The sequence below is a fragment of the Athene noctua genome, chromosome 5 (genome assembly GCF_965140245.1).
Source record: "Athene noctua chromosome 5, bAthNoc1.hap1.1, whole genome shotgun sequence".
NCBI lineage: Eukaryota > Metazoa > Chordata > Aves > Strigiformes > Strigidae > Athene > Athene noctua.
Window position 1 is genome coordinate 11,190,448 of NC_134041.1, and position 27,448 is coordinate 11,217,895.

At 41.8% G+C, this 27,448-nt stretch overlaps 1 protein-coding gene and 1 long non-coding RNA gene across 2 annotated transcripts; one reads left to right on the forward strand and one right to left on the reverse strand.

Moving 5' to 3' along the window:
• The first annotated feature begins 206 nt into the window (after positions 1 to 206).
• LOC141960598 (uncharacterized) lies at positions 207 to 7,757 on the forward strand. The gene is made up of 3 exons (XR_012633668.1): positions 207 to 584; positions 5,791 to 5,908; positions 6,714 to 7,757. It is a non-coding gene; the product is annotated as an uncharacterized LOC141960598 (long non-coding RNA).
• Positions 2,662 to 25,484, reverse strand: AKR1A1 (aldo-keto reductase family 1 member A1). Its single transcript, XM_074906304.1, has 9 exons — positions 25,378 to 25,484; positions 21,566 to 21,661; positions 14,711 to 14,830; positions 12,883 to 13,034; positions 9,981 to 10,176; positions 9,183 to 9,382; positions 8,065 to 8,137; positions 6,532 to 6,618; positions 2,662 to 2,863 (listed from the first exon to the last, which is right to left on the reverse strand). The coding sequence occupies exons 2-9, from the start codon at positions 21,653 to 21,655 to the stop codon at positions 2,798 to 2,800; spliced, it is 984 nt and encodes a 327-aa protein (XP_074762405.1). The 5' UTR covers positions 21,656 to 21,661; positions 25,378 to 25,484; the 3' UTR covers positions 2,662 to 2,797.
• Between the last annotated feature and the right edge of the window lie 1,964 nt (positions 25,485 to 27,448).

Consider the following 27,448-nt stretch of genomic DNA (forward strand, 5'->3'; position numbering starts at 1 on the left):
GACTACCGCTCCCGGCAGGCAGCGCGCCCGGCCGCCGCGGGACGTTGGGGGCGCCGCCGCGCGGGGCTTGTCGGGAAACGTAGTCCCGGGCGGGAGGGGCGGAGCCGGGCCCGCGGGGCCCGCTGGGAAGTGTAGTGCCGCGGGAGGGCAGGGCGGGGCGCCGCTGCCGCGCGGCATGCTGGGAGGCGTAGTCCGCCCCGCCGCCACCCCGGCCGCCGGCTGGGCGGGGAAGGGGGGAGCCGCGGCTCCGCCGCCCGCCCCGCGGGAAGGCGGGCACGTCTGCCCCAGCCGGCCGGGGCTGCACCCCGGCGCAGGTCTCGATGAGCCCGGCCCTTGCAGGCGTGTCACGGAGCCCGGGGCTCCTCCGGCCTTCGCAGGCAGGGCCCCTCCTCAGCACCGCGGCGGGCAGGCGGGCCCTGCCCCTGCGGTCTGATCCAGAGCCGGGGGGGCCGGCGCTCTCGAACGCGGGACACATCCAGCTCTACCGCCAGCCCGTTCTGTGAAGGGCTGGTATCGCATGTGGGGAGGCACCAGCACCCTTGCCCTGGCATCATCCCGCCACCTCCAACCTCAGCCTAGACAAGGTGAGCAGTCGGGCGGCGCCGGCTGGGCCCACACGGATGCTCTGCTTTCCCCACAGCACGTGTAGCCCAGCAGACAAGGCAGACATGGCTGCTGCAGCTCTGACAGCAGAGACCTCCGCAAAACTTGCACAGCAGCAGCAAAGCCATTGGTGGAGACCTGGAGGCTCCTTTCCCCCTGCATTATTTCAAGATAAAAGTTCACCAGCTTTAACTGTGCTATGTTACTCCATGCAGTAACAAAGCTGGGAACGGTGGGTTTAACAGAGATACGGAATTAATCTGCCTTTCTTGGGAATTCTCTCTGCCCACTTACTTGCTTTTGATTAGAGAACTAACACGAAAAAGTTAATTGGGGCCCTCACATTACAGAGGGGAAAAAAAGTCTCAGAGTCATACACCAAGTACGGTATTTATTTAAGACATTCAAACATGCAAGTGGAAATACATGCAAGAAAAGCCACTTGGCAGGATGACTGCTGTTAACATTCTACAAAGCACCTTCAAAGTAAAATTGCTTCCCTACTGATTTGCAGTAAGAACCGTATTCAAAGTCACCCGTGTTTGATTAGAATAATAAAAAGGCAACAGGGATTTCATTTCCCTTAGAGGAAAACATCCAGTCTAGTAAAGAATCCTAACTGAGCTGTAATGGATTTCTCCACTGAGGTAAATTCAGCAGAAATTAGGAAACACTTTACTGAGGAACAGAAGTTCTTTAAATTTTACATAATGATTACAAAAAGCGATAAACGGGTTTGTTCTCATTTGGCTGCGTGCTGTGAGGCCCAGGGCAGGAAATACTTGAGGAAGCATTATGCTTGAAATGAATATATAGTTTCACTATAGGCCTACTCTAAATGCTAAAAAAATTTAATTCTTTAATTTTTGAACTATTTGAATACAGATGATTATTGTTCTAATTCTATGTTTGTTATTGCTAGGGGAAAAAACAAACAAAAAAGTGTTCTCTATTTCACTTGCAGTCAGTTAAGCTTTCTTTATTTGGCAGCAAATGAGAAGTCATGCCTATGACTGTCTCTGAATGGCATCAACAGATCTGAAAGAGTTCCTTTGTTTTAAATCTGAGAGGCCTTTAGAAACTCTGTCTTGCTACTCCATCTGCCCAGAGGCAAATGAGCATTATTTCTATTTTATAGGTAGAAAAAACCAAAATAAAGTGTTAACATTGCTAAGGCCACAGAACGTATCACCATCAGAGCACTGGTAGGTACTAACCCTCCTGCCCTTTGTACTCAGATGGCCAGATAATTAATAAGAGACTGAAACAAAATAAAACCGTTGTTAGAGATAGGGTTCCAGTTCTGCTCAACGGTTTATCAGCACTCAGTAAATTCCCTGCCAGAGAGTAACAAAGAGACATGGCAAGTGGGAAAACAGAGGCACAGGAAAGGCAAGTGACTTGCCCAGTGTTACCAGTGGGTCAGCAGTAGAACAGGAGACAGGACCAGCTCTCCCAAGTACCAACCCAGGCAGCAGTCAAAAACGTGACATTAAAATGGAAGGGGCCCTCTGACGGGTCACTGCTCTAATTTTGTGACCTTCCAGAACTCAAAACTGGAAATCCTTGGTAAAGAGAGACTGGGCAAATTTAGGGGAAAAAGCAGGATGTTTTTCTACAAGACTTGCTAAAAAGTTCTTGAGGCTTTTGTGATAGGACAATCAGCGCTATTGTCTGAGCTGAAACCTATCCATTGACAAGCAGGGAGGACTGCCCTGAAGGCCTGCTCCAGGGTATGCATTTATTCTCCTCAAATCTACAGGCAAAAAGTTGATGGCTGAGCAGTTTTTTAGTCTTAGAATGCTTTCATGAGGTTTTTTTTCCCTCCCCTTATGGTAATAACTAAAGCTTTCAAAACTTTCTCAAAGGCAGTAAACCCCCAGTATTACCCTTGCTTGATAATTACGTGTATGGAACTTGATTTAGACTCCCCCACTCTTTATCTAACCCCCAAAAGACTTTATGCTTCCAGGAGCAAGCTTGCAGTCATTGTTATAAATCCACAAACTTTGACATGGAAGCTACACTATCTCCAAAAAGGAGGTAAATTAGAAGAGGTACATTGTAAATAAACCTACTCAGGCAGAAAGGTTTTATTTAAACTTTTTTTTTTTTTTGACAAATTGTGGCAACAATTATTTTGTGGAAAGGCATGCAGGGGAGCATGTTACTCTAACGCCTTATTTTCTACTAGTTAATAGGGGTCATTGAAGGGGTAATGGGGGTGTCCAGCATCTCTTGCTACTAGTTTTCCATCCACCTGTGAAGTAAACAGACAGACTTGAGTCAAGAAGATGAAAATCCATTCTTACTCACAGTTTCAAATCCTGCGTGATTTAGATTTCTAAATATTCATACCCCAAACATCTGGGAGGATGTCTTTCAGCTTAAACAAGAGCTGTTCCCTCTACTCACGAGTTCTCTTAACACTTCTTGAAAGAAAAATTCTAAAATTAATTTTAAAAAAGAGACAGATTTCTGTAGCCTAGAGCAAGGGTCTTTCAAGCTGCTGAGGCTTGAAAAATTAGATTAAGAATAGTTAAAAGCCTTTTGCCTTGTAGCTGTTAAGTGTTTTAACATGCACACTTCAAAATACTTTATTGGAGTCAGAGCTTTTGCCCATGTTTCCATTATAGAGAGTTGCTGGGCTGCCAATTTTGCAGATGGATAAGATGAAACACACTGAGTAACTTGTTCAGGGTCATATAATGAAGCATTAATAGTGTCACTGAACTCCTTCAGAGCACTTTTTGTTTCAGAACATTTCCACAGAAGACCAGCTTCTTCAGCTGTAACATGGGAATACTGAAACCCATATTCACAAAATACAAAACTCAGAAGCTCAGGCTGGCTCAAAAGCAGATGTGGCCATGCAGAAGTCCCAATTCCTACACTGCACCTCTAAGCATTCAGATGCACAAGTTGCACTTCTGGTTGTAAATCTATTGTAATACCCCTGACTTCCAAGGAACCAAGGTAAAACCTTGCTCCTCATCTGTAACATTTGGGGAAATTTAGGTGCAACACTAGCAAAGAGATACACACCTCCCCGGGTGACAGAGCAGTATAATTCAGCTAAAACTCATACTAAGTGACTAATGACTGAATAAAAGTTATGTTAGAGCAATAATTGACTTATGCATATAAATGTGATTTTTATACATATAAATGTGGTGTTAGAGGTCACTCAAAATGTTACGGGGCAGAGGTAATCACAGGGACTTTCAAACCAAGTATCCACTAGCAAGTCCTTCCATTAGCTTTCCGTATAAAACCTGCATTTCAAAGCAACAACCGGAATCCCTAGTAATGAATTGTTTACAGTGACTACTGAAGTGTAAAATTAGTCACTTGGGGGCACTACAGAGCAGAAAACTAAGATGTTAAGGTTTGTCTGATGATCGAATTAAAATAAAATAAAGCTGAAATGAAGCTGTCAGCTAAAGGCAAACTGTGAACAAAAGCATCACAGGATCTTTAGGTTTCCTTTCTCTTTGAGAGTCAACAACTTCGTGTTCCTAGAATTCATATTCTTCATTTTTCCCCCCCCAGTTTGTTCCCCCTGAATATTTCACTACACAGCTCTTCAGGTAAGCATTCTTCTTTGCAGCATGCCAAGACAGCAACTGCCAGAAGCAATGTTTCACATAGCTCATTCCAGCCTGCCCCAGAAATATGAGAGAAAGAGGGGGAGGAAAATCAGCAGTGAACAAACTGCAGATCAACAGTAGCTAACGATCAAAAATGGACAAATCATCATATGTATAACACAATCATTCCTCCTCTTCTGGCCTTCTACTCATTCAAGTTTCACTTAAGTATATTTCTTGGCCAATGATGTGTTTCTAAAAGTTTAGATTTCAAGCTGGTGCGAGGTGATTTCCAACCTCTATCCAGATAACGAACCGTTAAAGTATAAAGCAACTTAAATTGTCTACATGCAATGTAAGAGCCTCTCTTCATGCTTTAAACAAAACACAATGTGGAGAAGAGTGGCACAACTATAAGAACTTGTAGTTACATATCAATGAAGTAAAGCAAGGAAAAACTGTCTCGTCAGTTATGATAGGAGCTCTGATATCACTGTCCTATCACACTTTGAAACCCAGACACTCTAAGTTAGATTCACAGAGGAGATAGGCATGAAAGGTTAGAGAGGAATTTCAATTCACAGTTGATGAGAATTCTTTCCAGTAAGCCCAGAAGGAATGGGCGGAGACAAAAGGTTCCACTAGAGATCTCAGCCAGAGTCGTGTTTTAATTCTCTCATCTTGCTTCTTCCTGTCTTGTTACCTGACAACACGGCAATATCTTTGAAGCCCAGCTGCTTCACATTCACTCTTTTTCTATTTGGATGGGCTAGCGCTTTGAACTCTATTTCATCTCACCTTTGTGAATCACTGTGATCTGATCAGGTCTCCCGGATAACAAAAGCACACAAATTATCCCCGGCTCATCCAAGCCAGGCTATATTCTACTGTATTTTGCAGTTTCATTAACAAAACAACATTGTTTGCAGCATGAGTAGCAAAACACTTGAAACACCTGTCAGCACCAGGTGTGCCTGTCACTATCACACTCACACAGATCACCAGCTAAGCCTGCAGTTTGGTGTACAGACTCCTGATCCATAAACAAAGATAATTTTGGTTGCAGGTATGGGGGTTTATATTTACACGCACACATTGAAGCAACTATACAGTTAAAAGCATGGCCTTGAAGCTCTTGTAAAGCCCCAGCATGACAACAGTGAAAGCTGTAACAAATACCTACCCTTGATACAAGATAGTCATTCACCACACATTCCCTACTTCTCTAACTCAGACTAGTCACTGATACGCTCTCAAGCAATCAAAAAAACCTCAATGATAAAGCCTGGAGAAAACCTTTCCCCAAGTAATTCCTATAGCCAGTAGCCACTGACTACTGAAGAGTAATTTATAGGCAAACTGCTGGAGAGGCAAAGGGAGGTTTGCAGACCTACTGTATCTATGCAGTGTACTGTATGAAACAGAAGGGATAAACCACTTCAGACTCATTACAGCATAGTTGCCATATGTTGGTTGGTGACACACCACAGAATGGCAACAGCTCTCTCTTGTATAGTCAGAAGCAGGATAGTAAGAAATGAGGAATACTATAAAGCCAGGAGACAACAAGGCATTGATTTTTTTTTTTTTTTTTCAGTGAGGGGAAAGGAACAAGGTTAGGTCCTTTAATATAAGAAAAGAAAGGCCAAGAGGACTTCAGCATTTTGAAGGGACTCATTTCTCTAAGAACAGACTGGCAAATGATAGCACATGAGGTAAGGTTTCATGTGACAGAGTAAACTACTGATGCTAAAAGATGCTGTGGATAATGGATTTGGGAAGAAAAATACAACAGCCTAAGGCAAACTCCTTACACTGGAGGAAGGTCATTACAACAGGTGCTCAAAGGGGGGGACACCATCCAGTGGAGGGGAGTATATAAATTCCCTCATGCGGCTTCCATGAAGGATGTGGAGAACTAACAACACCATGAGTCTTCACTGTTCTTAGAGGTTTATGGTATAAAGTAGACAGGGACAGATGGAACAAGGAGTACTTCTGGAGGAACGGCATGGACCTTAGCCCACTTGTACATAAGAACAAATCAGCAGGAGTTTGGTGAGATTTGAAGTAAGATGGGATTTTGGCTTCAAGGCCCACAGACAGCAATGAGAACTCTTAAGAGTGCTATCACTGGCCAAAACAGAGGAGAGAAGTTTTCAAAAAGCTACCTATTTTGTACCCAGCTTTCGAAAAAATTCATCTTAGATACCCTAAAAAGATGTAGTGTTCTTACAAGTAAGTAGTTCTGATGGGGACAGTAAAAGAAAGAAAGCCAAAATGCCCAAGCTGTGGCGACAGGCACATAATGAAAACTAATAAAACAGGAGAAATTTACCGTAACCATTGGCACAATGTAGCGCCAGTTTTTATTCAGGCTTCCAATGTGGCTCATCTCCTCTTCTGTGAGGCTGAAATCAAACACCTGAGAACAAAAGCAAGAGGCTTTATTCAAGAATCACAGGTTTTTCATATTTAATTGATATTGAGTTGTGCCTTTTGGTTTTGTTTCCTTTGTAGGTCACAACCATCCCCTTGTGCTGTGAATTTCTCCAGAGATCTACAAGCAATAGACCTGTCTTAAAAGGCAAAAAGGTTCCACTTCTCAATAATCCAGGACAGAATGGAACAGAAGCAGTGATCTGAAACACTGCTGATTATTTCAGTGTTTAATTTCAGATGACAGTGTAATAACACAGTTGTAACCGAAGTAAACACACACAAGACTGGAATAATTTATTAAGCTGTAGTTACATATTTCTTTTGTCATTTCAAAATGAAAACCTATGTGCTATATTAGAGTTGCAAGGTCCTAATATTAAAACCCAAGTAAATTAAACGTAACGCAACCTGTAATATTTCAAACACCTTCAGAAGCGGCAACTTTGCTAAGTCAGCCTCAAATAGAGGGATTTCTATGCAACTCATCAACGGAATTTATGCATCTGTAAAAATCTTGGCTGCAGACAGCATTACCTTGTCTTCTGTTTATAAATATGAAGTTGCAATTAAGCTCATTGTATAACAAACACCAAAACAAAGGCTTAAAGCCTGAGGTGTTCATACACTTGCCAACTCTAACCTTACACTAATACTGCATAGAACTCATCCACAAAGATAAAAAGCAGTGTGACTGTTCCTCCAAGTACCTGCTGCCTATTCAGTGAAACACTCTGTTCCCATGTAGATCTAAACCTCAAGTAACTGCAGAGTTTACCAAGTTTCTTGACATTTCTAGCAGCATACTACATGGCAGAACTCAGTTTCACAGAAGTAAGTTACAGAAACAAGTCTTAGCTTAAAACACATAACCAGCCCATCTGTATGATTAAGGGTTGAAAAATAGATCACCAGGGTGATTCAGACACTTCCTTCCAAATTACTGGAAGTCAGAGTTTTCAAACAATTTCTAAAGTGAGCTGTCTGTACTTCAGAGCAGAAATGAATCACACTAATCCTATTCCTTCAGCATCATTACAAGACAGTTTTCTGCAAAAATAGTCACCAGCCCTCACTTACAGGGTAGAACAACTGCTATTCATAAATAAGAACCACTGAACATCATTAGGGGACTCCCTTGTTCAAGAAATTTGTATTTCAGATAAATTTCAGTAAATATATTTAACTTTTACAAAGTACATTCTTTACTCTTTGATAACAAGACTGTGCACATGCACACTCACACTCTTAGTTGCTTAAAACATATCAAGTTTGTTTCCTAAAAATCTTTACCCTCCCTTCTAAGTATGCGCATACATTGATGAATAAGTACAAACCAAGTGGCTCAGCTTGTTGTTCTGCAAGTAGTAGGACAGTGTATTACTCACAGGAAAGGCCACTGCTGAAACTCCCTTCCTCCATTTAAACTCACCTGGAGATTCTGCTGAATGCGAGCGGGAGTGACACTCTTGGGAATGACAACCACTTTGCGCTGCACTTGCCATCTGTTAAGAGGAGGAGGAGAGAGATTTTCTGTGTGTGCAGCCCAAGAACCGCAATATTTATTTTGGTTGAATGATATTCTGTGGCATCAGAGGTGCTACTTACACTTCTATGTGAAATAAAAAGCCCCCAGAAGAGGGCTGACTGTATTGTGTTAGAACCCAGCATGTCCAAGCTCAAGCAAAACAGTAGCCGCTGGACTAATCAATGAGAGGAAGATGTTCATGCCTTTGAACAAGCAAGCAAGTTTCAGGTGCTTTAAGCTAGAAACCCAAGAAACAGTTAGGGAAAAAAGTGTACTTGAGCATTTTATGCAAGTTCTAACATGACAACCACCGAGAAAGTAGAAGAAAACCCAAATCCCTCAGGTGCCTGTCTAGTGGTTTGAGTATGAAGTCTTGAACATGTTCAGCTGGCAGGGTAATTTGCTGCTGCCCAAGACTGTACTAGTGATAACTGATAGATACAGAGCCAGACAAAAAAACAATGACAGAAATCCAGTTTTACTTTACAAGGTGCTGATCATATTCCGGATTATCACTCAATCATCTTGTTTCCCAGTATCCAGCAGATGGCTTTTACTATTTAAAAACAAAACAGCAAACTGTTCTTCAGTGTGAAGAAGGAAGGTCCCTTCCTCAGCCCCTCTTCCTGGGAGCCCATCTGAATGCAGTAGCAAGAGCTCAAGGGTTCAAGCAACTGACCCTGTGCAAATTCAGTAGGCAGCACTCAAACGTGGTGCACTGACTGCTGCCTTAATTGTCCTACTGCTGTTCCCTGGAGGAAAAGGTAGTGAAGTGTCCCAGGCATGGATCCAGGCCCTGAATAGACCACTCAGATCTAGTCCATCCACCTGCCCTAAGGCAGGATCAACTCTACCAACTCTGTAAGACAAGCAACAAATGGGCTTTGCTTCTGGCACTCTGATTTTAACACTCCCCACTGATCAGGGGACACACATCTACTTCAAGTAGATTCCTTCTAAATTGCATGTTTTGCTTTAAGGCCAGGTCCCAAATGCCACCCTCTCTCACAGTTGTTTTGTACCTGAGAATGATCTGTGCAGGTGACTTGCTGTATTTTTCTGCCAGTTTTTTGATCCCAGGTTCTTCTAGAAGCACAGGCTCATCCGGGTGTTTCCAGGTGCGATCTGGAGAACCAAGGGGACTGTAGGCAGTGACAACCAGTCCTTGTTTCTGGCAGTGAGCTATGAGCTCGTTCTGAGCTAGGTAAGGATGGCATTCTACCTATTAAAATGACCCACAATGAGTGGCTAGAGAACAGATACCAACACAAAACGCTAAACACACAGAAAGTCAAAAGCACAGTAGAATCAAACATATCACAGGTCATTACAGATTCTGGAAAACCTTATGAGGTTAAGGTTTAAGTTAGAGAATGAAAAAATGTCTGGTAGGCTAAGCTAAGTTTACAGGAAAAGGAGAACAGATTGCCCAAGTGTCAAGTGCTGGGTTTTCTCCATGTACCAAACAAATCATCCAACAAGCAAGGAAGCTCTCTATAGAAGGGATTCAAATCACTCCCTCGCAGTCTTTCTTTCTTATAGAGTATAATGATCCTCACAGGGAAGACGAACTCTTCCACAGAGATGTTTAATTAAGCAGGCATAAGAGGCCACAGAAGACTGATAGAGGCCTCCTCCCCAACAAATTACTTTGCCTGGAAAGACTGCCTTTTTATGCCTACTCCAGCAGAGCCAGCTGTATTCTTCCCCGTACAACAGAAGCTGCACCTCTTGTGCTAAACACTTAGCATTCATTTGTAAATTCTTCACTCCTATGGACACATAGTAAAAGTATTCATCCTCTTCTTTATTCATCTTACCTGGAGCACAGCTGGTTTGACAGTAGCCACACTTAGCACATCATCGATCTGACGCCTGTTGAAATTTGACAGCCCAATGGCTTTTACAAGACCTTTTTCTACCAGCTTCTCCATAGCCTTCCAGGTATCCTTGTAATCAGTGTAATCATAACGCATCGTGTTATCAGGATTCTTTGGGAAGAGATTGTCCCCTCGCCTAGAGCAAACAAAGTATAAGTACATATACCACATTATTCATATAATGTGAGTTTTTGCTAAAAGAAACTTTCCTCAAAGTATTTTCAAAAGCTTATATGTAGTTTGGAGGGCAGAGTACAAACTGAGCAAATTTGTCTGTTGAATTCCATTATGCTGACTTAACCTATAAGAAATTATTTCACATACAGTCTTTCCTAAATAAACTCATTATACAGTACTTTAAACTACTCACCTATATGGTAGTGACTACACAGAACCAATAAGCCACCGTATACACAGCAGCAGCTCTTTGCACACTTTGATCCTAGCAAAACTGCTGATTCAGAGCAGCAACTCAGAAGGCAACTTCAGTTTTTCAATTTGTTTTTGAGGGGGGACTAAAACTCTTCATGGTCTGTTTGGAGCTGCTACCAAAGGGATCTTGGTTTAAGAGCTATCTAGGAGAGACTGCATTCAAAGTCTGCTGGTTTTCCCACTCCCTCTGCATTCTGTAGCTGTGTCAGCACTCAATACAAGTGCAGATTCTCACAGAGGTCTTAACATGTACATATTTGTCCTGGTTAAACCTGACAATGTTGACTGTAGGTCGGGTGTGTTTCCAGTTAGTAATACCAACACATTAAAAAAGTAAAATTAAAAACAAAACCAATGAAATACACACAGAGAACCTGGTTATGCCAGGTGACGCCACCATAGCCAAAGGGCTATGACTGCTCTCTGAGCTGTACGTGCTTGAAGGGGTGTCAGCAATCCCTCTGGAAGAGTGCTGCTTCAAAACCACTGCAGGACTCCACTCGCTCAGATCTCGGAGACTGCAGCTCTAGCTAAGCAGTAAATGGTGCAAGAAATGGCAGTAGCTGGGGACAAGGGGAGATGGTTCGTGTTCAAGTCCTTGATGGATCTGGAACCAAAAACAAGTCTGAAAACCTTATGAGCTCCCAACTCAAAGCAGCCTCATATGTCAAGAGTAAATATATTAAGTGAGAGGTTAATTTTCAAGACCTAAAGGCACAGTGATTTTCATCCAGAAGTCCACTTTAATTTCTGTGTAAATAACACTCTTCTGCTTAGCTTCCCAATACAGTAGGTATTAGTTAACCATGCATTAGAAGTTGAAGTAGAGCTAACGCAAAACGGTAGAGTGAACAGTTCCCCAGGAGAAAACATAAAACTGCTTTATTGGAACATCAGTTTTGTCAAGTTTCCACATCAAGCCCATTTAAATATTAGTAATATCTAAATATACATCATTATTTGTGGTATGTGTTAACATCAAAGCAATGTTTAATGGGTTTTTTCTCAATCAACTGGAAAACAAACCTGTTTCACAACAGGGGGAATTTTTAACAGTTCTTTCTCTAAACCAGCTCTAGTTGAAAACACTTCCTCATTCTGTTATGCTGAGGAATGTATTTATACTTTAAGTGTCTTTCCTCTTACCGTTAGTGTTGTATGTACGTAAAACTCAGTTTGTATGACTAGAAGGGGGAAAAAATGTTCTCAAATTTGCAGAACAGAAAGAAACCCCTTAAGCTGAGAGGGTTTCCCCTGTTGAGTGAAGTCTCCATGCAAACACCTATTCAGATTTATTCTCCCCACTGCTTTTTTACTAAATGTAGGGGCAAAGGAGTGGAACTGCTTCCACATCTACAAGAAAATGAAGTAAGGAATTCTGCTTCTGATGGGGTTGTAGGGTAAGTGCATTTAGCATTTAACTGGAGAACTTCCTCATCTCATATTTACTCAGATCATAGAATTAAAGTGTCATAAGAAGTGATTTTACTTTCTTCCTCATACAGACACCACAATGATACTGCATGTGCTTGGCCACTCCAGTAGAGTTAATAACTATTAGTGAAAAGTGCTGTTATCTTTACAAAGCACTTAATTCCCATTTTACAGATAAGTAAAACTAAGGCACAAAGCAGTGACAGGATTTCTTCAAGGTTACCATGAAAGTCAACAGCAGACCTGAGAACAGCTGTCACACTTCCCCAATGCCTAGACAAAGACACTAGACTGTTTTAAACTTCTAATATATTTTAAACTCGACACAGATTTTACCTCACAGCAAGCCAAATATTCAGCTAGTGTAAGATGGCATGCTTCAGTATAGAAACCCATCCCATAAAGCTTTACTACTTTTTCCCAGTTAAACTACTTTCAGTTACCTAACTCTGCTACCCATGCCAAACTTTCAGAAGTTTAGTGATCCTAATTTCATTACCTAGTTGTTCCTACTATTGCAAAATTTAAGTAATTGCGTAAAGATTTTAAATGAAGACTTAACACACATTTTCCAGCCTCATCATTCCTAAATAATGAGAACAACTGTCCCTTTTCTATTTACAGTACTGTTACACAAAACTAGAAATCTTGTCTCCTCTACAGTATGTTTACAGACATACTACAAATCTAACAGTAAACAAATTCTCACCCAACTGAAATTCAAGAAGAATGAAATTTGAACAATTGTTTCTGTGAATGGACCAAATACGAGTAAGTGTACAGGTTATGGGTAGAAAAGAGTGTCTATATGACAGTTTGTAGCTCTATGCTATTATCCGCACTGGAAAAACATCTTCCAGGCAGTATACACAGGAAGAAATTCACAGCCCAGAAAGAAGCTCCTCAGGACATAACACCAGCCACTTATGTAAAATTGGGGTTTCTGCTTTCTGTGCCCTTTCCAGGTAAAACTTACTCAAAGGCATGAGGCCAGTGCATGAGGTACAGGTCCAGGTAATCCAATTTCAAATCTCCAAGTGTTTTCCTCAGCGCTGGCTCTACATCTTCTGGGTGGTGCTTGGTATTCCAAAGCTTTGATGTTACAAACAGATCCTCCCTTTTAATAACCTTTAAGAAAGGGAGGAGAGTGTAATTTACTGGAAGAAGTTCAGAAAGGGAATTGTAACAGTTCCCCAACTAGCTTTGAAACTAATAGAACAATTAAAGTTCTTAAAAAAATATGGTAACACATGGAACCCGCAGGTTAAACCTTTCAAAAATATACTGGATGGAGAAGAGCAAGAGAAATAAACACTTACATTGGCAAGTCCTAAAGTATACCAAATACTTAGCAATTTCTTATAAGTTTTCAAAAACAAAACAATCCCCTCCACACACACCCACACTCTTCTCCAAACTTTTCAATTCAAGTGTTAAACCCACTACCAAGTGTGATGTGACCTAAAGAAAGATTACCCAGTTTATTCATATGTAAATGTTGTGATTTCTATTTAACAATTCACATAATCTAGGCACAACCCAGTAACTTATACTCATCACACCTTATAAACAAAGAATGCTTCTCATGGAAAGAGTGTGGGAAATAAAACAAAGCTTTCCCAAACCTCCACACTTGAGCTTCTAGGTTCTGTGAGGGACATGCTAAGAACTGAGCACTCTATCCTGTATTGGAAGGGTAAGACGCAGAAATGAAACAAATGGGAAGCTGGTCAACTAAAAAGTATAAAACACAAGAGGGAGATCATGTTTGGCAGGCTGAAGCACAGAACACCATCAGAGTGCATTTCTTACTGACTTGTGTAGGAGCAAGTTTCACTCACATCTATACTTTGTAGAAGCTGGAATGATTAATTAGTTTCTCTCCTCCAACCATTCAGTTATTTGTGTGCTTCACATATGACTGTTGTATTCAAAGAGAAAGACGTTTTAAAAAATTCTATTTTTGAGTTAGCTAGCTAATAGGAACTGAAAAATAGAGTCCTATGCTTCCGTATTATTAATTAGCATATCTAGTAGGAAGGAATCCTTGGGGCAAACTGAAAACAGTTCTCTCAAGCTAATCACATAACAAAGAGACTGCCCTAAAGCCAAGGCAAGAGCAGCAGAAAAGCAGGAACATAAGGATTTCAGGAGCCCCAAGGCTGTACAGGCAATCCTTCTGGCCCCTCAGGCCAACAAGGGCAAGGGAATGAATTTAATATTCCACCTCAGGTCATTCACAGGAATGCCTGTCAAATTACTTGATATCTAGGCTATGGCTCTCACTGCAGGCCCTAGAATCCCAGTTACCAAACCTTCACAGGTTTGGGGTTTTTTAGGAAAAAAAAGGTACTTATTTACTCACTCATATTTGATCTATAACCAAAAAAAACTACAGTCACCGAATGCTACCCACCACTGCATGCTACTCTAAACCAGCAAAGTAGAGTAACTTCATAAAAATCACAGCAAATATTTTCCATTTTAACAAGTGATTCTGGGAACATCCAATTTTTTGAGGAACCAAACTGGGATAGTTTGCAGGGGGGAGCGGGACAGGGAAATGTTAAAAAAGACATTTTCCGTAGTTTCCATGCAATATTCCTGATAATCTTTTCTCGTCCAGATAGCCAGGACAGTAGAGGAGGGAAAGCTCTCTTCCATGCCTGCTCCTGATTAATAATGAACAGCTGGGATAGACCAGAAGGAAAAGCCACAGAAGTTTACTTTACAGACTGCTTTCAGGTCACAGTTGTAGGTTTTGATACAACATATTGTCAGCATGGTAGTTCTTGTGTTCTTACCTTGTTGGATCCAAGGCATTCCTGGAAAGCCTCACCGATCTCCGCTTCATTGCTGTAAGCTGCTGCGCAATCAATGTGGTGATAACCCACACTTAGGGCATATTTCACTGCTTCTTTCACCTGTAATCAGAAACAGATTATCGAAAGGAATCGGCGAAAAGGGACACATGGCTGGAAGAAACAAAAAGTTAAGGCCTTAGTGAGGAACACCCCCAAAACACAGGTCTACATAAGGTCATGAGATTCAAACAGAGTAGGTCCTCTGTGGCACAGTCTTTAGGAGGGAAAGATAATTACTAGCAGATGCTCCAAGAGTAACAAGAAAACAGACCATGCACACAGGCCAAGTATGCAGAAACTCATCAAGATAGATTAGGGATTCATTCTTAACTAGAGTTGTCCCACTTAAATATAAAACGAGCTTTAAGAAGCAGTTTTCAAATAAATCATGGCTTAGGAAGACAAACTTTCTGGAACCAGCAGACCAATCAATCAATGTCAGTCAAGCCTGGAAGACACCTTTTCTCTCCCAGTAAAGGAAAAAACCTGGTTTCTAATTCCAGAATTGCCAGAGTTTGGATTTGGTTCAGCTGCTAACACTTAATTTCTAAGATACAGGTATTTTATGGCATATTTTCCCTTTATGTCTTATTCTCACCGATTGTACAAAAATCGAAGTCACTATACTGCTGAATATGAACCCATGGCCTGTAGGGGATCTCCTGATGGTGCTTGCAACTTTGCATTTTGCCTTCCACATGACTGACAATGAAGGTGTTGCCAACAGCAACATGTCAGCAACGTTGCAAGAACAAAGAATTACTAGATTTCAGTGTCATCATCATCTCCTGTCAGGTTGACGAGCATCAAGTAAAATCTATTTCATTTAACTTCCAGTGGACAATAAGCACATGTTCTCTTTTACATCTATCTATCTGAAGTGCTACAGTAAGAGTATATCATATCTGTTCAGGGATTTCTATACATTGCTCTTCACTGACTTGTCTCTAGAGACTGTGGGAGATTGTAAATTACTCTGTGTAAAAGGCTTGATGCAACAGGGCCCTAATGTATTTATAGAGATGATGTCTCTCTTGTCAAGAGATTAGAAAAAAATGTCCACAAATACTACAGAGAGATTGATTTCTTTCAACTTAATCAAACTACCAGCATTTTCTATTTTAAAGCTGACAAAATTACTAACACCAGTTAAAGATGTATACAGCCCTGCTTCTAGATGCTACAGAAAGAGAAGGGGGAATCAAATGTGAAAAAGATCTTTCTTCTACTGGTGGATTTAACTTGGGTTTCTTGTCAAGAACCGCAGTAAAGGCAGACACGGTAAATTCTGACTGTGTTCTTTGGCATTTTAAAAGGAAAACTGGAATGTAGACCAGTTTCCCTTAGCTAGAATGACAAAGCACTTCTATTACAGCAGTGAAGTAAGCTCTTTCTTTCTCTAGCAGGATGGTATTTACGGTCCTTGTTTCACTTTGATAAAAACATTCCTCACAAGGACACCACAAAGTCAATGTCATGGCAATTCTGAAAACACTTGAGACATATTAAAGGCTTTTAAGACTCAATATTCACCCTCCAAAAAGGTAAGAGTTATGGAGCTGAGGCAGAAAGGAAAGGAAAAACAGCAGTATTCTTTGTTAAGAATTAATCCCCCATTTCCTCCATCAGGACAGTATTTTTTTTCAATCCAAACATGCACAAAATTTTCCATAAAATGAAAGTAGGCACCTCTCAGAAAAATAAGGATAAGGCACTCCAAACATGTCTTTTCAAAGCAATAAACAGGAGGCCATATTTCTGTATCAGCATGTTTTGATAAATTTCTAGCACTGAAAAACTGGGACTAGTCATTTAAGTTTTGGATTTGGTCGAAATCCATATTTGTGTAAACTGCTCTCAGTCTACTAAGGCATTCCAATGTGAACAGAGTTCCTGTTCCACACGAAAGGCAATCACTCAAGAGAAAATGTGCAAAAAAAGCAGGGGGGGGGGGGGAACTAAAAACAGATAGATGTAAATTTCAGATGAATACTTCCTTTTAACAGCAAGTTTTGTATTTCTGAGATTATGTTTAGACAGGAACATGCATTTCCTGAGGGGCAGGGAAAAAAAAAACCAAAAACAAACCGACAGAAGCAGTTGGAGATTCATATGCCTCTGGGTATTTGGTGTTGTAAAGTAACAATAGCCACAGGATCCCTCAAACTGTCCGTATATTCTTTAGTTTAGCTTGTCAATACCACTATGGAAGGAGCAATTACTAAATTACTACAGGCTTGGGGAGGAGTGGCTGGAGAGCTGCCAGTCAGAGAGGGACCTGGGGGTGTTGACTGACAGCCGGCTGAACAGGAGCCAGCAGTGTGCCCAGGTGGCCAAGAAGGCCAATGGCACCCTGGCTTGTGTCAGCAATAGCGTGGCCAGCAGGGACAGGGAAGGGATCTGACCCCTGTACTCGGCACTGGTGAGGCCGCACCTCGATTCCTGTGTTCAGTTTTGGGCCCCTCGCTACAAAAAGGACATTGAATGACTCGAGCGTGTCCAGAGAAGGGCAACAAAGCTGGTGCAGGCTCTGGAGCACAGGTCTGATGGGGAGCGGCTGAGGGAACTGGGGGGGTTTAGTCTGGAGAAGAGGAGGCTGAGGGGAGACCTCATTGCCCTCTACAGCTCCCTGAAAGGAGGTTGCAGAGAGCTGGGGATGAGTCTCTTTAACCAAGGAACAATTGATAGGACAAGAGGGAATGACCTCAAGCTGCACCAGGGAAGGTTTAGACTGGATCTCGGGCAGCATTTTTTTACAGAAGGGGTTGTTAGGCGTTGGAATGGGCTGCCCAGGGAGGTGGTGGAGTTCCCATTCCTGGAGGGGTTTAAGAGTCTGGCTGACATAGCTCTCAGGGATATGGTGTAGTTAAGAACAGTCAGTGTTAGGATAATGGTTGGACTGGATGATCTTCAAGGTCTTTTCCAACCTAGATGATTCTGTGATTCTGTAAATTAATTTTACATTAGGCAAGTTGAGTCACACAGCTTAAGTGTGACTCACCAACCTAGCATCATATAACCACAGAAAGTAGGTGGGAAAGGATCTTGAGACATCATCTAATCTATCCTCATGCCCCACAGCATGACCAACTAAGTCTAAACCATTCCTATACACATTTGTCAAAACCCTTCTTGAAGGTGACAGGCAGTCTATTCCAATGCTTAGCTATCTTTATGTTCAAAGCCTTTTAGACATCTAACCAAGATGGCCCTGATGCCACATCCTATTCCTCACAGACATGAAATCCATAGCTTCACCTTGGTGAGGGCTTCTTGTGCATTTGCAAAGTGCCAGCATGTCTTCTTTCAAACCTCTCTTGACCACGTAACTGTAGGTGCTTCCCATCTTTCATCACAACTCACCTTTCCCAAACCTTGGGATGATCACTGTTGATGCTGTCCTGTCAGCTGGTTCGTGCTTTCTAGAAGTGGTTTGCCCCAAAACAGATACAATATTGAAGCTGAAGCCTTATTCTCCACCACTGTATAGCAAAGCCCTTGGAACTACAGTCCCATTTATATATCCAGCAAGGGACATGGCCTTCCCACCCACCCTCTTTTGTTTTTGAAGAAGGAGGAACATAAATAACATTGCTAACTATCAGGGGCAGACTGAGAAACAGAATCTTCAAGTCCCAATACATTATAATATCCATTACTAGATTTTCAGTTCAATTTGCCCATAACAAGGTGAAAAACTAACAAGCCATCTTTATACTTCCAAGCAACACAGAGTTCAAGTGACTAGGGAGCCTCTTCTGCACAGCCCCAAGCCATTATGAAGAAACTTTCACTCTAACAGTTCCAATCCATAATACTTGGAAAGAAAAGGCTCTGACAGCCTCCCTTGGTTCTTGCAAAGTTGTCACATTTCAGCAGTCCAAGTACATCTGCTGATGGGGAATAGGAAAAAAAACAGATCATCTGTCCACATGATATTCAGATGCAATATGACCAGAAGTATTGCTGTATCACAGTTTGTACATACTGTACTAAAATTTGCTGAAAAGGAACTCAGACCACCACATAAGTAATGTCCACTTATGAGAGCTGATCTCCCTAAAAATCAAGGGTTTTGCCTCCTACCCTTCAGATGTTGAGTTCTGAAGTGTATATATTCCCTTAATATATACCAGCAGCAGTGAATTTTTATGCACGTAACCAGGACTCTCTATATTATCTAACAAACTTTCAAGAACTAAAGTCTCCATAGCTGCAATCCTGTCACAAGACACCCAGTCCGACGGGTTTTCTGAGGTACGCATTTCCCCTTCAGCTTTCTTAAGTTTCACACAGAAATACAACTTCCCTAAACCCTGCGTCTCTCTTCCCCACAGACCCAGCCTCTGCCACAGCAGATCAGACTGTTCATCAGTTGGGGATCAATCCTCCAAGTTGAAAGCCTGGCCCAGTTGAGAGAGAGAACAAAGCATTAAAGGATTACAGATAATCAAGCTCCAATATTAAAAAACAGATGCTAATTCTTGATGCTCCTGTCTGAATGGACTTCTCTTTGAACTCATTCATGCTGCTGGTTCATAAGCTTCTGTACTGTGTTCCCTTCCATTCAATAGTCTGCCATCTTGTTCCTATAGTAACATAATAAAACAAATTTCTCTTCTTGCATTTGATCATGTAAGACAGAAAACATCCTATTATTTTATAGGACCTAAATCCTATAAAATACTATAGTCTTCCGACATGCGTTTAGATTCAGTAATTCTCCCCATTCTTACCATCTAGGAGACTAGAGCTGCAATGATGCCTTTGTAGTGGACTGCTAAGATCTGGCTACAAGGTCAAGGCTTGTTTAGGATCAGGAACAGTAACAGTGATACTAAAGAAATTACTCAAGAGAGTAAGGTCAAAACTGAAAAGCAGCTTGGCAAGGAAAATAATTACAATCTGCACAATATTTACCTGAAATAATTTAAAAGCCATTCCCTTCCACTCTTGCTTCTAATGCAGCCCTTGCAGAGAAGTGCTTTTGATAAATAGCCTCTACTCAGTAAACATCTAGATTAAATGTAATCAATGACAATTCTTCTGCTTCTCTATGTTTTTACCCCTTAGTCTTTAATTCATAATTACAATTATTCTCCCTGAACTACATCATGTCCTTTTAAGGGTAAATCTTTTGGAAACTGCCAAATTGCTGCTATGCTTCTGAACTTTGAAGAGTGATAAACAGGAATTTATTTATTCCATAGGAATAGCAGCATATTCTGTAACTCTGGCCATTTTCACTGCATTTTCTAGATTTTACCTTCAGTACATTCTAAGAATAAGTCTTTGAAGATAGTAGATATTTTTAAAAAGTGACTCCCAATGACTTCCATGGGACCCCAGAGAAGATAGCTGCATCCTGTATAGGGTTCAGCTGTTAGAAGTGCTGCTTACTGTGGCAAAAATCCATCTGAATTAGGTTTAAATTATGCACAAACAGGATCTTTCCCACTTCTTTTATAAGACTGCACTTTTCTCAGAACCACAAGTGCACAAAATAAACAATGCATTCATATTACGTTTGTTCAGTTTCAGGCATTTGTTTTAGACAATGCGTATTTAACTGCTTTGAGTGCACAGAAATTAATCCATTAAGTTCCTGCATGTTAATAAACTTAATTCAACTGTCAGTTGATGTTTTAAGTGATAGAGCTGAACATTCATCCTTGTCATCATTTCAGAGATTGGCTGAGCTCTCACACCAACTCAGCTTCCACATTAGCACAGCTTCTATTCCCAACAGATCAACTGTCCTGACAGTTGTTTGGACAGGAAGCCCAACAATAAAATGGCTCTGAATAGATTTAATTTTTATAGCTTTTTTTCCCCACCATTTCCTATAGCTAGCATGAGAGAATAGCACAATGGGTCATCCTGAGAAGGGTTTTAACTTTCACTCTCAGTTACAAGTAAAATGTCATCCAGTGTACTCAAAAAACCATCATGAAGCTAACAAGAGTAGCAGCATTTACTGCACAGACATACAATGGTACATATAATCCAAAAGGCATTAAAACAATACCAAGAATTTCACCAAGCAAGAGGACACGCCTGCTGGACATTGCACATACTTGCTGTGAAAAGCAATCTCTGCCCTCCCAGAAACGTATCTTTTTGGCTAAATGAAACAGAAAGGAAAAGCCAGACAAGGGGAAGTATTACAATAGCAGGCACGGCCCATAGCATGCAAACATTCCCACAGACAGTTTGTAGTAACACAGAATTGTTTCCAAGAGTGGTGTTTGCCAATTCATTGCATTTAGAAGCAGAGTGAATGTCTAGCGACACATTAGTCGTCTTAGCCTAAAATCAGGATGACCTAAGCAAGCTCTTTGTTTTTCTGCTAAACATGGGCTGACTGCTGGAACAGGACTTAGGACAAGAACAACTTGAGTTCTTGCCTCCCAAAATAACGCTTTCATGAGTCATCAGCCCAAGCCAGAGGGATGTCTGGTCAAACTGGCAGTCTGAGGAAGAGTCAGGCACCATACCACAGCTACAGCATTTTCTCTGTCTCACCCCACTCATTGGTCTCTTTCTGGATTCACCTCCCAGAGCCCCACTGCCTGAGGCCTGGGTTGACAAGTCTTAAAAGAATTTGCTGCTGCTGCTTTTGTGCCTTAAGGCCTTAGTCATGCAAATACATACACACATTCCACTAACTTCAGGCGACCCAAGACTAAAAGCATTCAAGCAAAGGATCCAGGCCTCACATCTGGGATCTTCAAAAAAGGTGCTCAAAAAACAAATACTAGTTGAGAGCACAATATTATATTGTTCTCTACTTACTTGGCCACGATCACTTTTCCAAGTTCCCAGTCCTACGAGAGGCATCTTCTGCCCAGTGTGGAGCGCAACGAAGTCACATGCTGCAGACATTTTTGCCTAAAGAAGAACAAACTGAGTTTTGCAGTAATTCATTAAGTTGCAACAATTTACCTTTTCCGTGCAAAAATAAATAAAATCATAGAGGTCCTCACAATGCTAGAATAAAGATGAAGCAAGTTCTTTACAGTTTTGCCTGCTATAAAGGAGATTAATAGCTACCCTGGAGAGACTAGAAAATGACCCCTTTTTCTCTTTCTTCTTATTCTCTTTTCGCTTTACAATTCACAAGTTTAAGATTTCACAGAGTTGAGAAGTACAAAAGGAAGCATTCTGTAATAGCATACAACTAATAGAGAAGCTCAGGTGAAAACATGCTTTTTTAAAAAAAATAAGCAGCAAGCATTGAGGAGGCAGAAGGGAGCAAGAGATGTTTGTCTGTCCTTAGTAATTCTGTAGGACTTCTGCACAAAGTCTTTCTTTTCTACCAACTCACTACCAGCTCGCTCAGGAACCAAGCTCTAATTACCACTGCAGTTGGGGATAAACACATTTTGTCAGAACAAACATTTTGCCAGGATAAAAACATTTTGTCAGCTGGTTCAGGTTAAGGTTTGAAGGCCTGATACAGACAGAGTTTTGATTAGAAGTGAATGGTAAAGGCATTTATGAAGGCATAGCCCCAAAAAACAAAAAACAAAGTTTAAAAAATGCTCCAAAGAGGATCACTGCTAGAGAATCAGTCCCATCTTTTTGTGCCAGATAATGTGCTTTGTCACCCTTGAATCCAAATTTTCACCAACTTCAAGATGAACTACAGCTCATTATGAAGGCCATCTGGCATTGTGAAGAAAACCAGAAATATCTGCAACAAGCATAATTTTTTAATAAATTGTTATATCCTGCAACAGACAAATGCTACCAAATGAGAAGACTTTTATTTTTTTTAAACTCTAAAAAACCCCTCTGATGTGAAGTCAGGACTAGCAAACAGGACAAAATGGAGGCACTTTCAAAGGTGGACACTAGGAAATAACACCTCAGCACACAGAACACATAAAACCACTGCATATATAAATTTTTATTTTTCTTTAATCATTCTGACATAGAACTAGAAATAGCTGTGTGCAAAGTGAGCTAAAATGCAGTAGGTCCTTACATATTTATGCGTTTTGAATCCCAAAATAACTTTGTCTTCCTGCTCATTCAGAAAGGGACGCTATCTTTTTAAAGAGCTGAAAGATTCCTTGCTCCCATACTGCCAAAATCTGCATGTAGGCTCTGATGGAAGTTTGAGATGAAGAGCACAACTCTTCCATAAGATGCATTTCAAGTACAAACAGAATGCAATATTCAGCACTGCTATTATAGAAAGTATCACACACCGCATCTAGCACAAGTTCACAGAGGAGTAGCGTTCTTCTGTTACTAAAGGGAGAATGAAAAAAGATTATGCAAAGTCAGTTGGCACTTTGAGCCTGGGCTTCTGTCTCATGATTAGCACTGTGATATCCAAGTATTTTCCTTGTGAAATTCAACAGAACAAAGGTCCAGCAGGATCCTCCATTACCTGTTGCTGGCTTTATAGCTGCTGCAAACAGCAATCTGCTCAAAGCAATAAAGCTTTTTAGCAAAAAGGAAGGTTTTACAGTGTGTCCCAACATCCTCATTCTACATTTTTTGTCAAACTGTTAAAAAGAAACCACATTCAGGATGAGCTCCAAAGCTGGCTAGCTGATTTCAGCAGAAGCTGAGGAAGTTACTTCCCAAGCTCAGCTGTGTCCAAACTTATTAATGTTATTTGTTTTTAACAAAACCATGAGTGGAAGCATGCAATGTTGTTTGAATGTCTGACTATGTAGGAGGAATGGATGTTTTCAAAGCAGAGCATTCACACAGCATACCATCATAAGACAGCTTTGCCTACTCCACGTTGTTATAATTTTCCTCAGATAATTAAGTCAGAGCTGATGGATGCGTTCACACAGAAAGTTTCTATTTTCAGTTTCTTGCTTAGCTTTTCAAGCTGTATTTTTGTAGATTTACAGCAGAACCAAAGAGCACGCTTGTTTTAGAGAGACATGACAGTGTAGTTGGAGCAGCCCCGACCTGAAGGCCATTGCACACCAAGGAGCTGGTCATCCATGTAGCAGTCAACCCGAGTAGGTCCAGGCTTGTCTTGTGCTGCGCTTCAGGTACAGCACGGCCCTCAGGCCTGTGCTGTGCAACACACAACCCATGGCTGCAGGATAAGGTCAGCAGCTAATTGTTACCAAGCTGTCTGCAGGCAGCTCCTACTTGGTACCTGCGATTATGCCACCTACGTGTCCTTGCCTTTACCTAAAAAAGCAGGAAGTTCTCACGCAAGCATCCTTTAAAAGTATAAATGATGAACAGAGTTGTTTTCTTGTAAGAAAATCACTAATAGCTCGAGTGACTGAAACAGGGTAACCCTTTCGATGGACGGGTTCTGCCCAACATGCTGCACGTGAATCGGAGGCCTGTTCAGTGCTGCACAACTCGGGGTTCCCAGCACCTGAAGGGATGCGAGATTACCAACACCACCATCTTTCTTTATAGGGTTAGCTCTGACAAGTCCCATTCGAGGTGATACTTCACAGAGTCCGATTCCCCTTCTTATCAGGACTGCAACAGACCAGCACCTCTTGGTGCAAAACAGCCGTTAAAGACAGACTAACGGCTCTGAACTTGCACCGAGAATGTATTAAGTCCAGACGTTAGTGCTTAGGCAACCATCAGTGAACCAAACTGCGGGTATACATCTATTTTTTGGGGTAGGGAGTCAGAGGAGAAAGAATGACAATGACAAAGAGTATTCTCTTCTATTCTGAACCTGCATAGCAATTTCATAGTCAGCGACATGCAAGCAGGTGATTTTTATGTGAATTTAGTTGCCTAAGTCAAGGTATCTTCTTACACCACACAATACAACTGAAGACTTAGAGCTTTTTGATTCACACTGCCCTGTAACACAAATATGCCACAATCATATGCTTTACACAAGCATGTTACACAATCATCTCAGATGCAGCACTTCAGCCCAGAAGACAAGGTACACGTTTAATCAATAACTAGCATCAGCACATTTTCTATAAACCATCTCACTTCATGTAACACTGTTGTACATTAACATCGCAAAGAGAGCAGAACTACAGCCTCTGGAAGAATGGAAACATGCCAGAATTAGAAACACTGGAAGAAAACACACTAATTAATACTTTCCACTCAGATTCCCCCCCTAATAAGGGGATGCAAGAGAACTTGAGTGTCTGCTAGCCATCATTATTTAGTTCATTAAAAACCTGGAAGCCTCTTTTTAGAAGGGCAAAGACAAAAATAAACACAGACGCTAGTTCTGGGCAAGTAAGATGTGGTTTTGGCTTAACAATACTCACCTCTCCGACTGCCACATTTGCAAAAAAGAGTAACGCTCAGAGCGATGCAAAGGCACCGCGAGCAGCCGGGCTAGGAGGGTGCACGATCAGCCGGGGAGGTGTAAACTACAGCTACATGTGAGCCCACAGCTGGGACTCATTTTTAATGCAAAGCAAGAAGCCTCCCCCCAGTCAAACGCGCATAAAAACGCACTAAATCACCATGTATGGATGCAAACAGGTATATATGGAAAATACGGAAGCCGCTACCGTGGAATCGCTGTTGCCCCACAAACGGGCCAAACCCTCCGGAGGCGCCCAGCCCGCCCACCTCCCCCTTATCGGGGCGGCCAGTCCCGCGCAGCCCGCGGCAGCACTCACCGCTCGCCGCCTCCCGCCGCCTCCCGCCGCTCCGCTTCCGCTTCCGGGCGGGCGCTGCCGCCGGCGGGACCGGCCCGGCCCCCGCGGAACGCGTGCGGCCTGTCCCAGCCCGGCGCAGCCTCCGCGGGCCGGCCCGGCGAGCGCGGGGTAGCGTCTGCCCGGGAAAACAAGATAAGATAAAATCAAATCAGATCAAATAAAAGTAAATAAGATAAAAACTAAAAAAAAAAAAAAAAATCCAGCAACGAGTTCGTGCAGGGACTGTGCAGAGGAGCCGGGGTCCTTAGGCCCGTCCCCGCGGCGCGGCCGTGGGAATGGGGACAGCCCCGGCTCTCCGTTCACAGCGAGCGCTTGGGGGACAAATCTGCGGGAGGTGCACTCAGGGAGGGAACCCACCCCTGCAAACCCGACAGAGGCTGCACAGAGGGCACGCACTTACATCAAAAGCTCTGTCTGCTGTTTGTCTCGAGGCTGTTTTTACTGGTAGGAAGGCAGAATTTCCCCAGTTTTAATCGCAGCCCTAAATAATAGGAATCCAGGGGAGGTCTAAAACCAGTCACACTCGCTTTGCTTCAGCTTTTGTGCTAAAAGGTGCATAAAGAAACGGAACTTCCTAAGAGGGCTGAGGCTCCTCTCTGCAGGTGCACAAGAATGCGTTTCCTTATTTGCGCAAGATTGAAAGTAAGATTAGGGCAGACTGATTTTAAGAGCGATTACTTCTGGGTAGGTACAATCTTGCTGTTGTAGTCAAGGATACAGCCTCTAACAGGAGCAGACTTCGGCCTGTAACTGAGAGACTAACCCTAGGTTTACAGGACTGTACACGTAATCTTAAACACAGTTCAAGAAAATTATAACCAGTTTTGGGTTTTCCTCCAGGCTTCCATTTTTATAAGTAATTTATTCAGAGTTTGAAAATAGTAAGATTATATCAGAAATAAGGCAAAATACATATCCAACAGGACTTTGAAGAGGCTTTATTTCCAGAGAGATAATTTGGCTGCAGATTCTTTCTTTGCTTCTTCTGACTTGAAATGCTCAGGAGACCTAAAGGCACAAAGGTTAATTAATCTCTTGGGCATGCACATGACCAGACTTCTCTGTTGTGCAGCCTGTTTTGATAAAATACAGGAAAGTGAAAAGATAGTGCAAGGACAAGGCAAGACAACAAAATAACAGGAAATAGAAAACTGAGAAGAGGAAAGAATAAAGGGGGAGGAATGACCGCTGGGTTTGATTTATTTTTATAAAGACCCTGTCAATCACAAATCCATTTGAAAATCCACAGTCTTAATGCAACAGAAGATTTTTGAATTAATATTACATATGAAAACTTTAACAAACCTCAACCTCTGAAAATGTAATAAGGAGTGAAACAGGAAAGGTAAGGAAGACATTTTGACATCAAAAGACAGTGATTATCTAAACACAGAGTAATCAAGTTTGTTAATAAAAAAAATATATGCAGAGAAGAAAAAGGTAATGCAAGACATTTTGACCTAGAAATACAATCTTCACTTGAGCAAATCAAGGAAAACAAATGTGTGCATTGTATATTTAATGATATATAATTGTTTTAATTAAAACTATTGTGCACCAGCTGCTTGTGCATAAATGCCCCACAGCTTGGGAACATGTCAGCTGTTGACTTTTCAGTTGACTTTTTGCATGGTATATCAAAATGTCCCCACCTGGCCAGGATTTTACTCTTACTGTGCCCCTGACGGTACCCTGTGTATACAGTAAATTCAGGATGCTCAGGATTCAGCAGGCTTTCTGCACATGCAGTGATCCACTCTGGGGAACTGTATGATGATGTCCCGATGTGCTGGCTTTAGAAGGCATGCATGGATCATCTCGGCTGTAGAACTGATGTGTGGATGCTCAAGGGATTGTCCAGCATTGCCTGAGTGCAGTTCACACCACTGTCCCAGCTGAGTTCATCTTAGTCTAGCAGTCATGGGTACACTTAAATAAAATCCTCAGATCCTCTTCTGACAAAATGTGTGGAAACCCCAATGTGTGGTAATGTTCTGAAATAGGATCCATTTCTTTGCTTTTGATTTCACAC

What these genes read in the sequence shown, in the direction of transcription:
- AKR1A1 (XM_074906304.1), bottom strand. Translation starts at nt 21,655, where the DNA reads ATGTCTGCAGCATGTGACTTCGTTGCGCTCCACACTGGGCAGAAGATG. An exon ending in TCAAACCAGCTGTGCTCCAG is followed by an intron (nt 9,383 to 9,980) that starts GTAAGATGAATA and finishes TCATTTTAATAG; the next exon opens with GTAGAATGCCATCCTTACCT. An exon ending in GCATTCAGCAGAATCTCCAG is followed by an intron (nt 6,619 to 8,064) that starts GTGAGTTTAAAT and finishes TTTTGTTCTCAG; the next exon opens with GTGTTTGATTTCAGCCTCAC.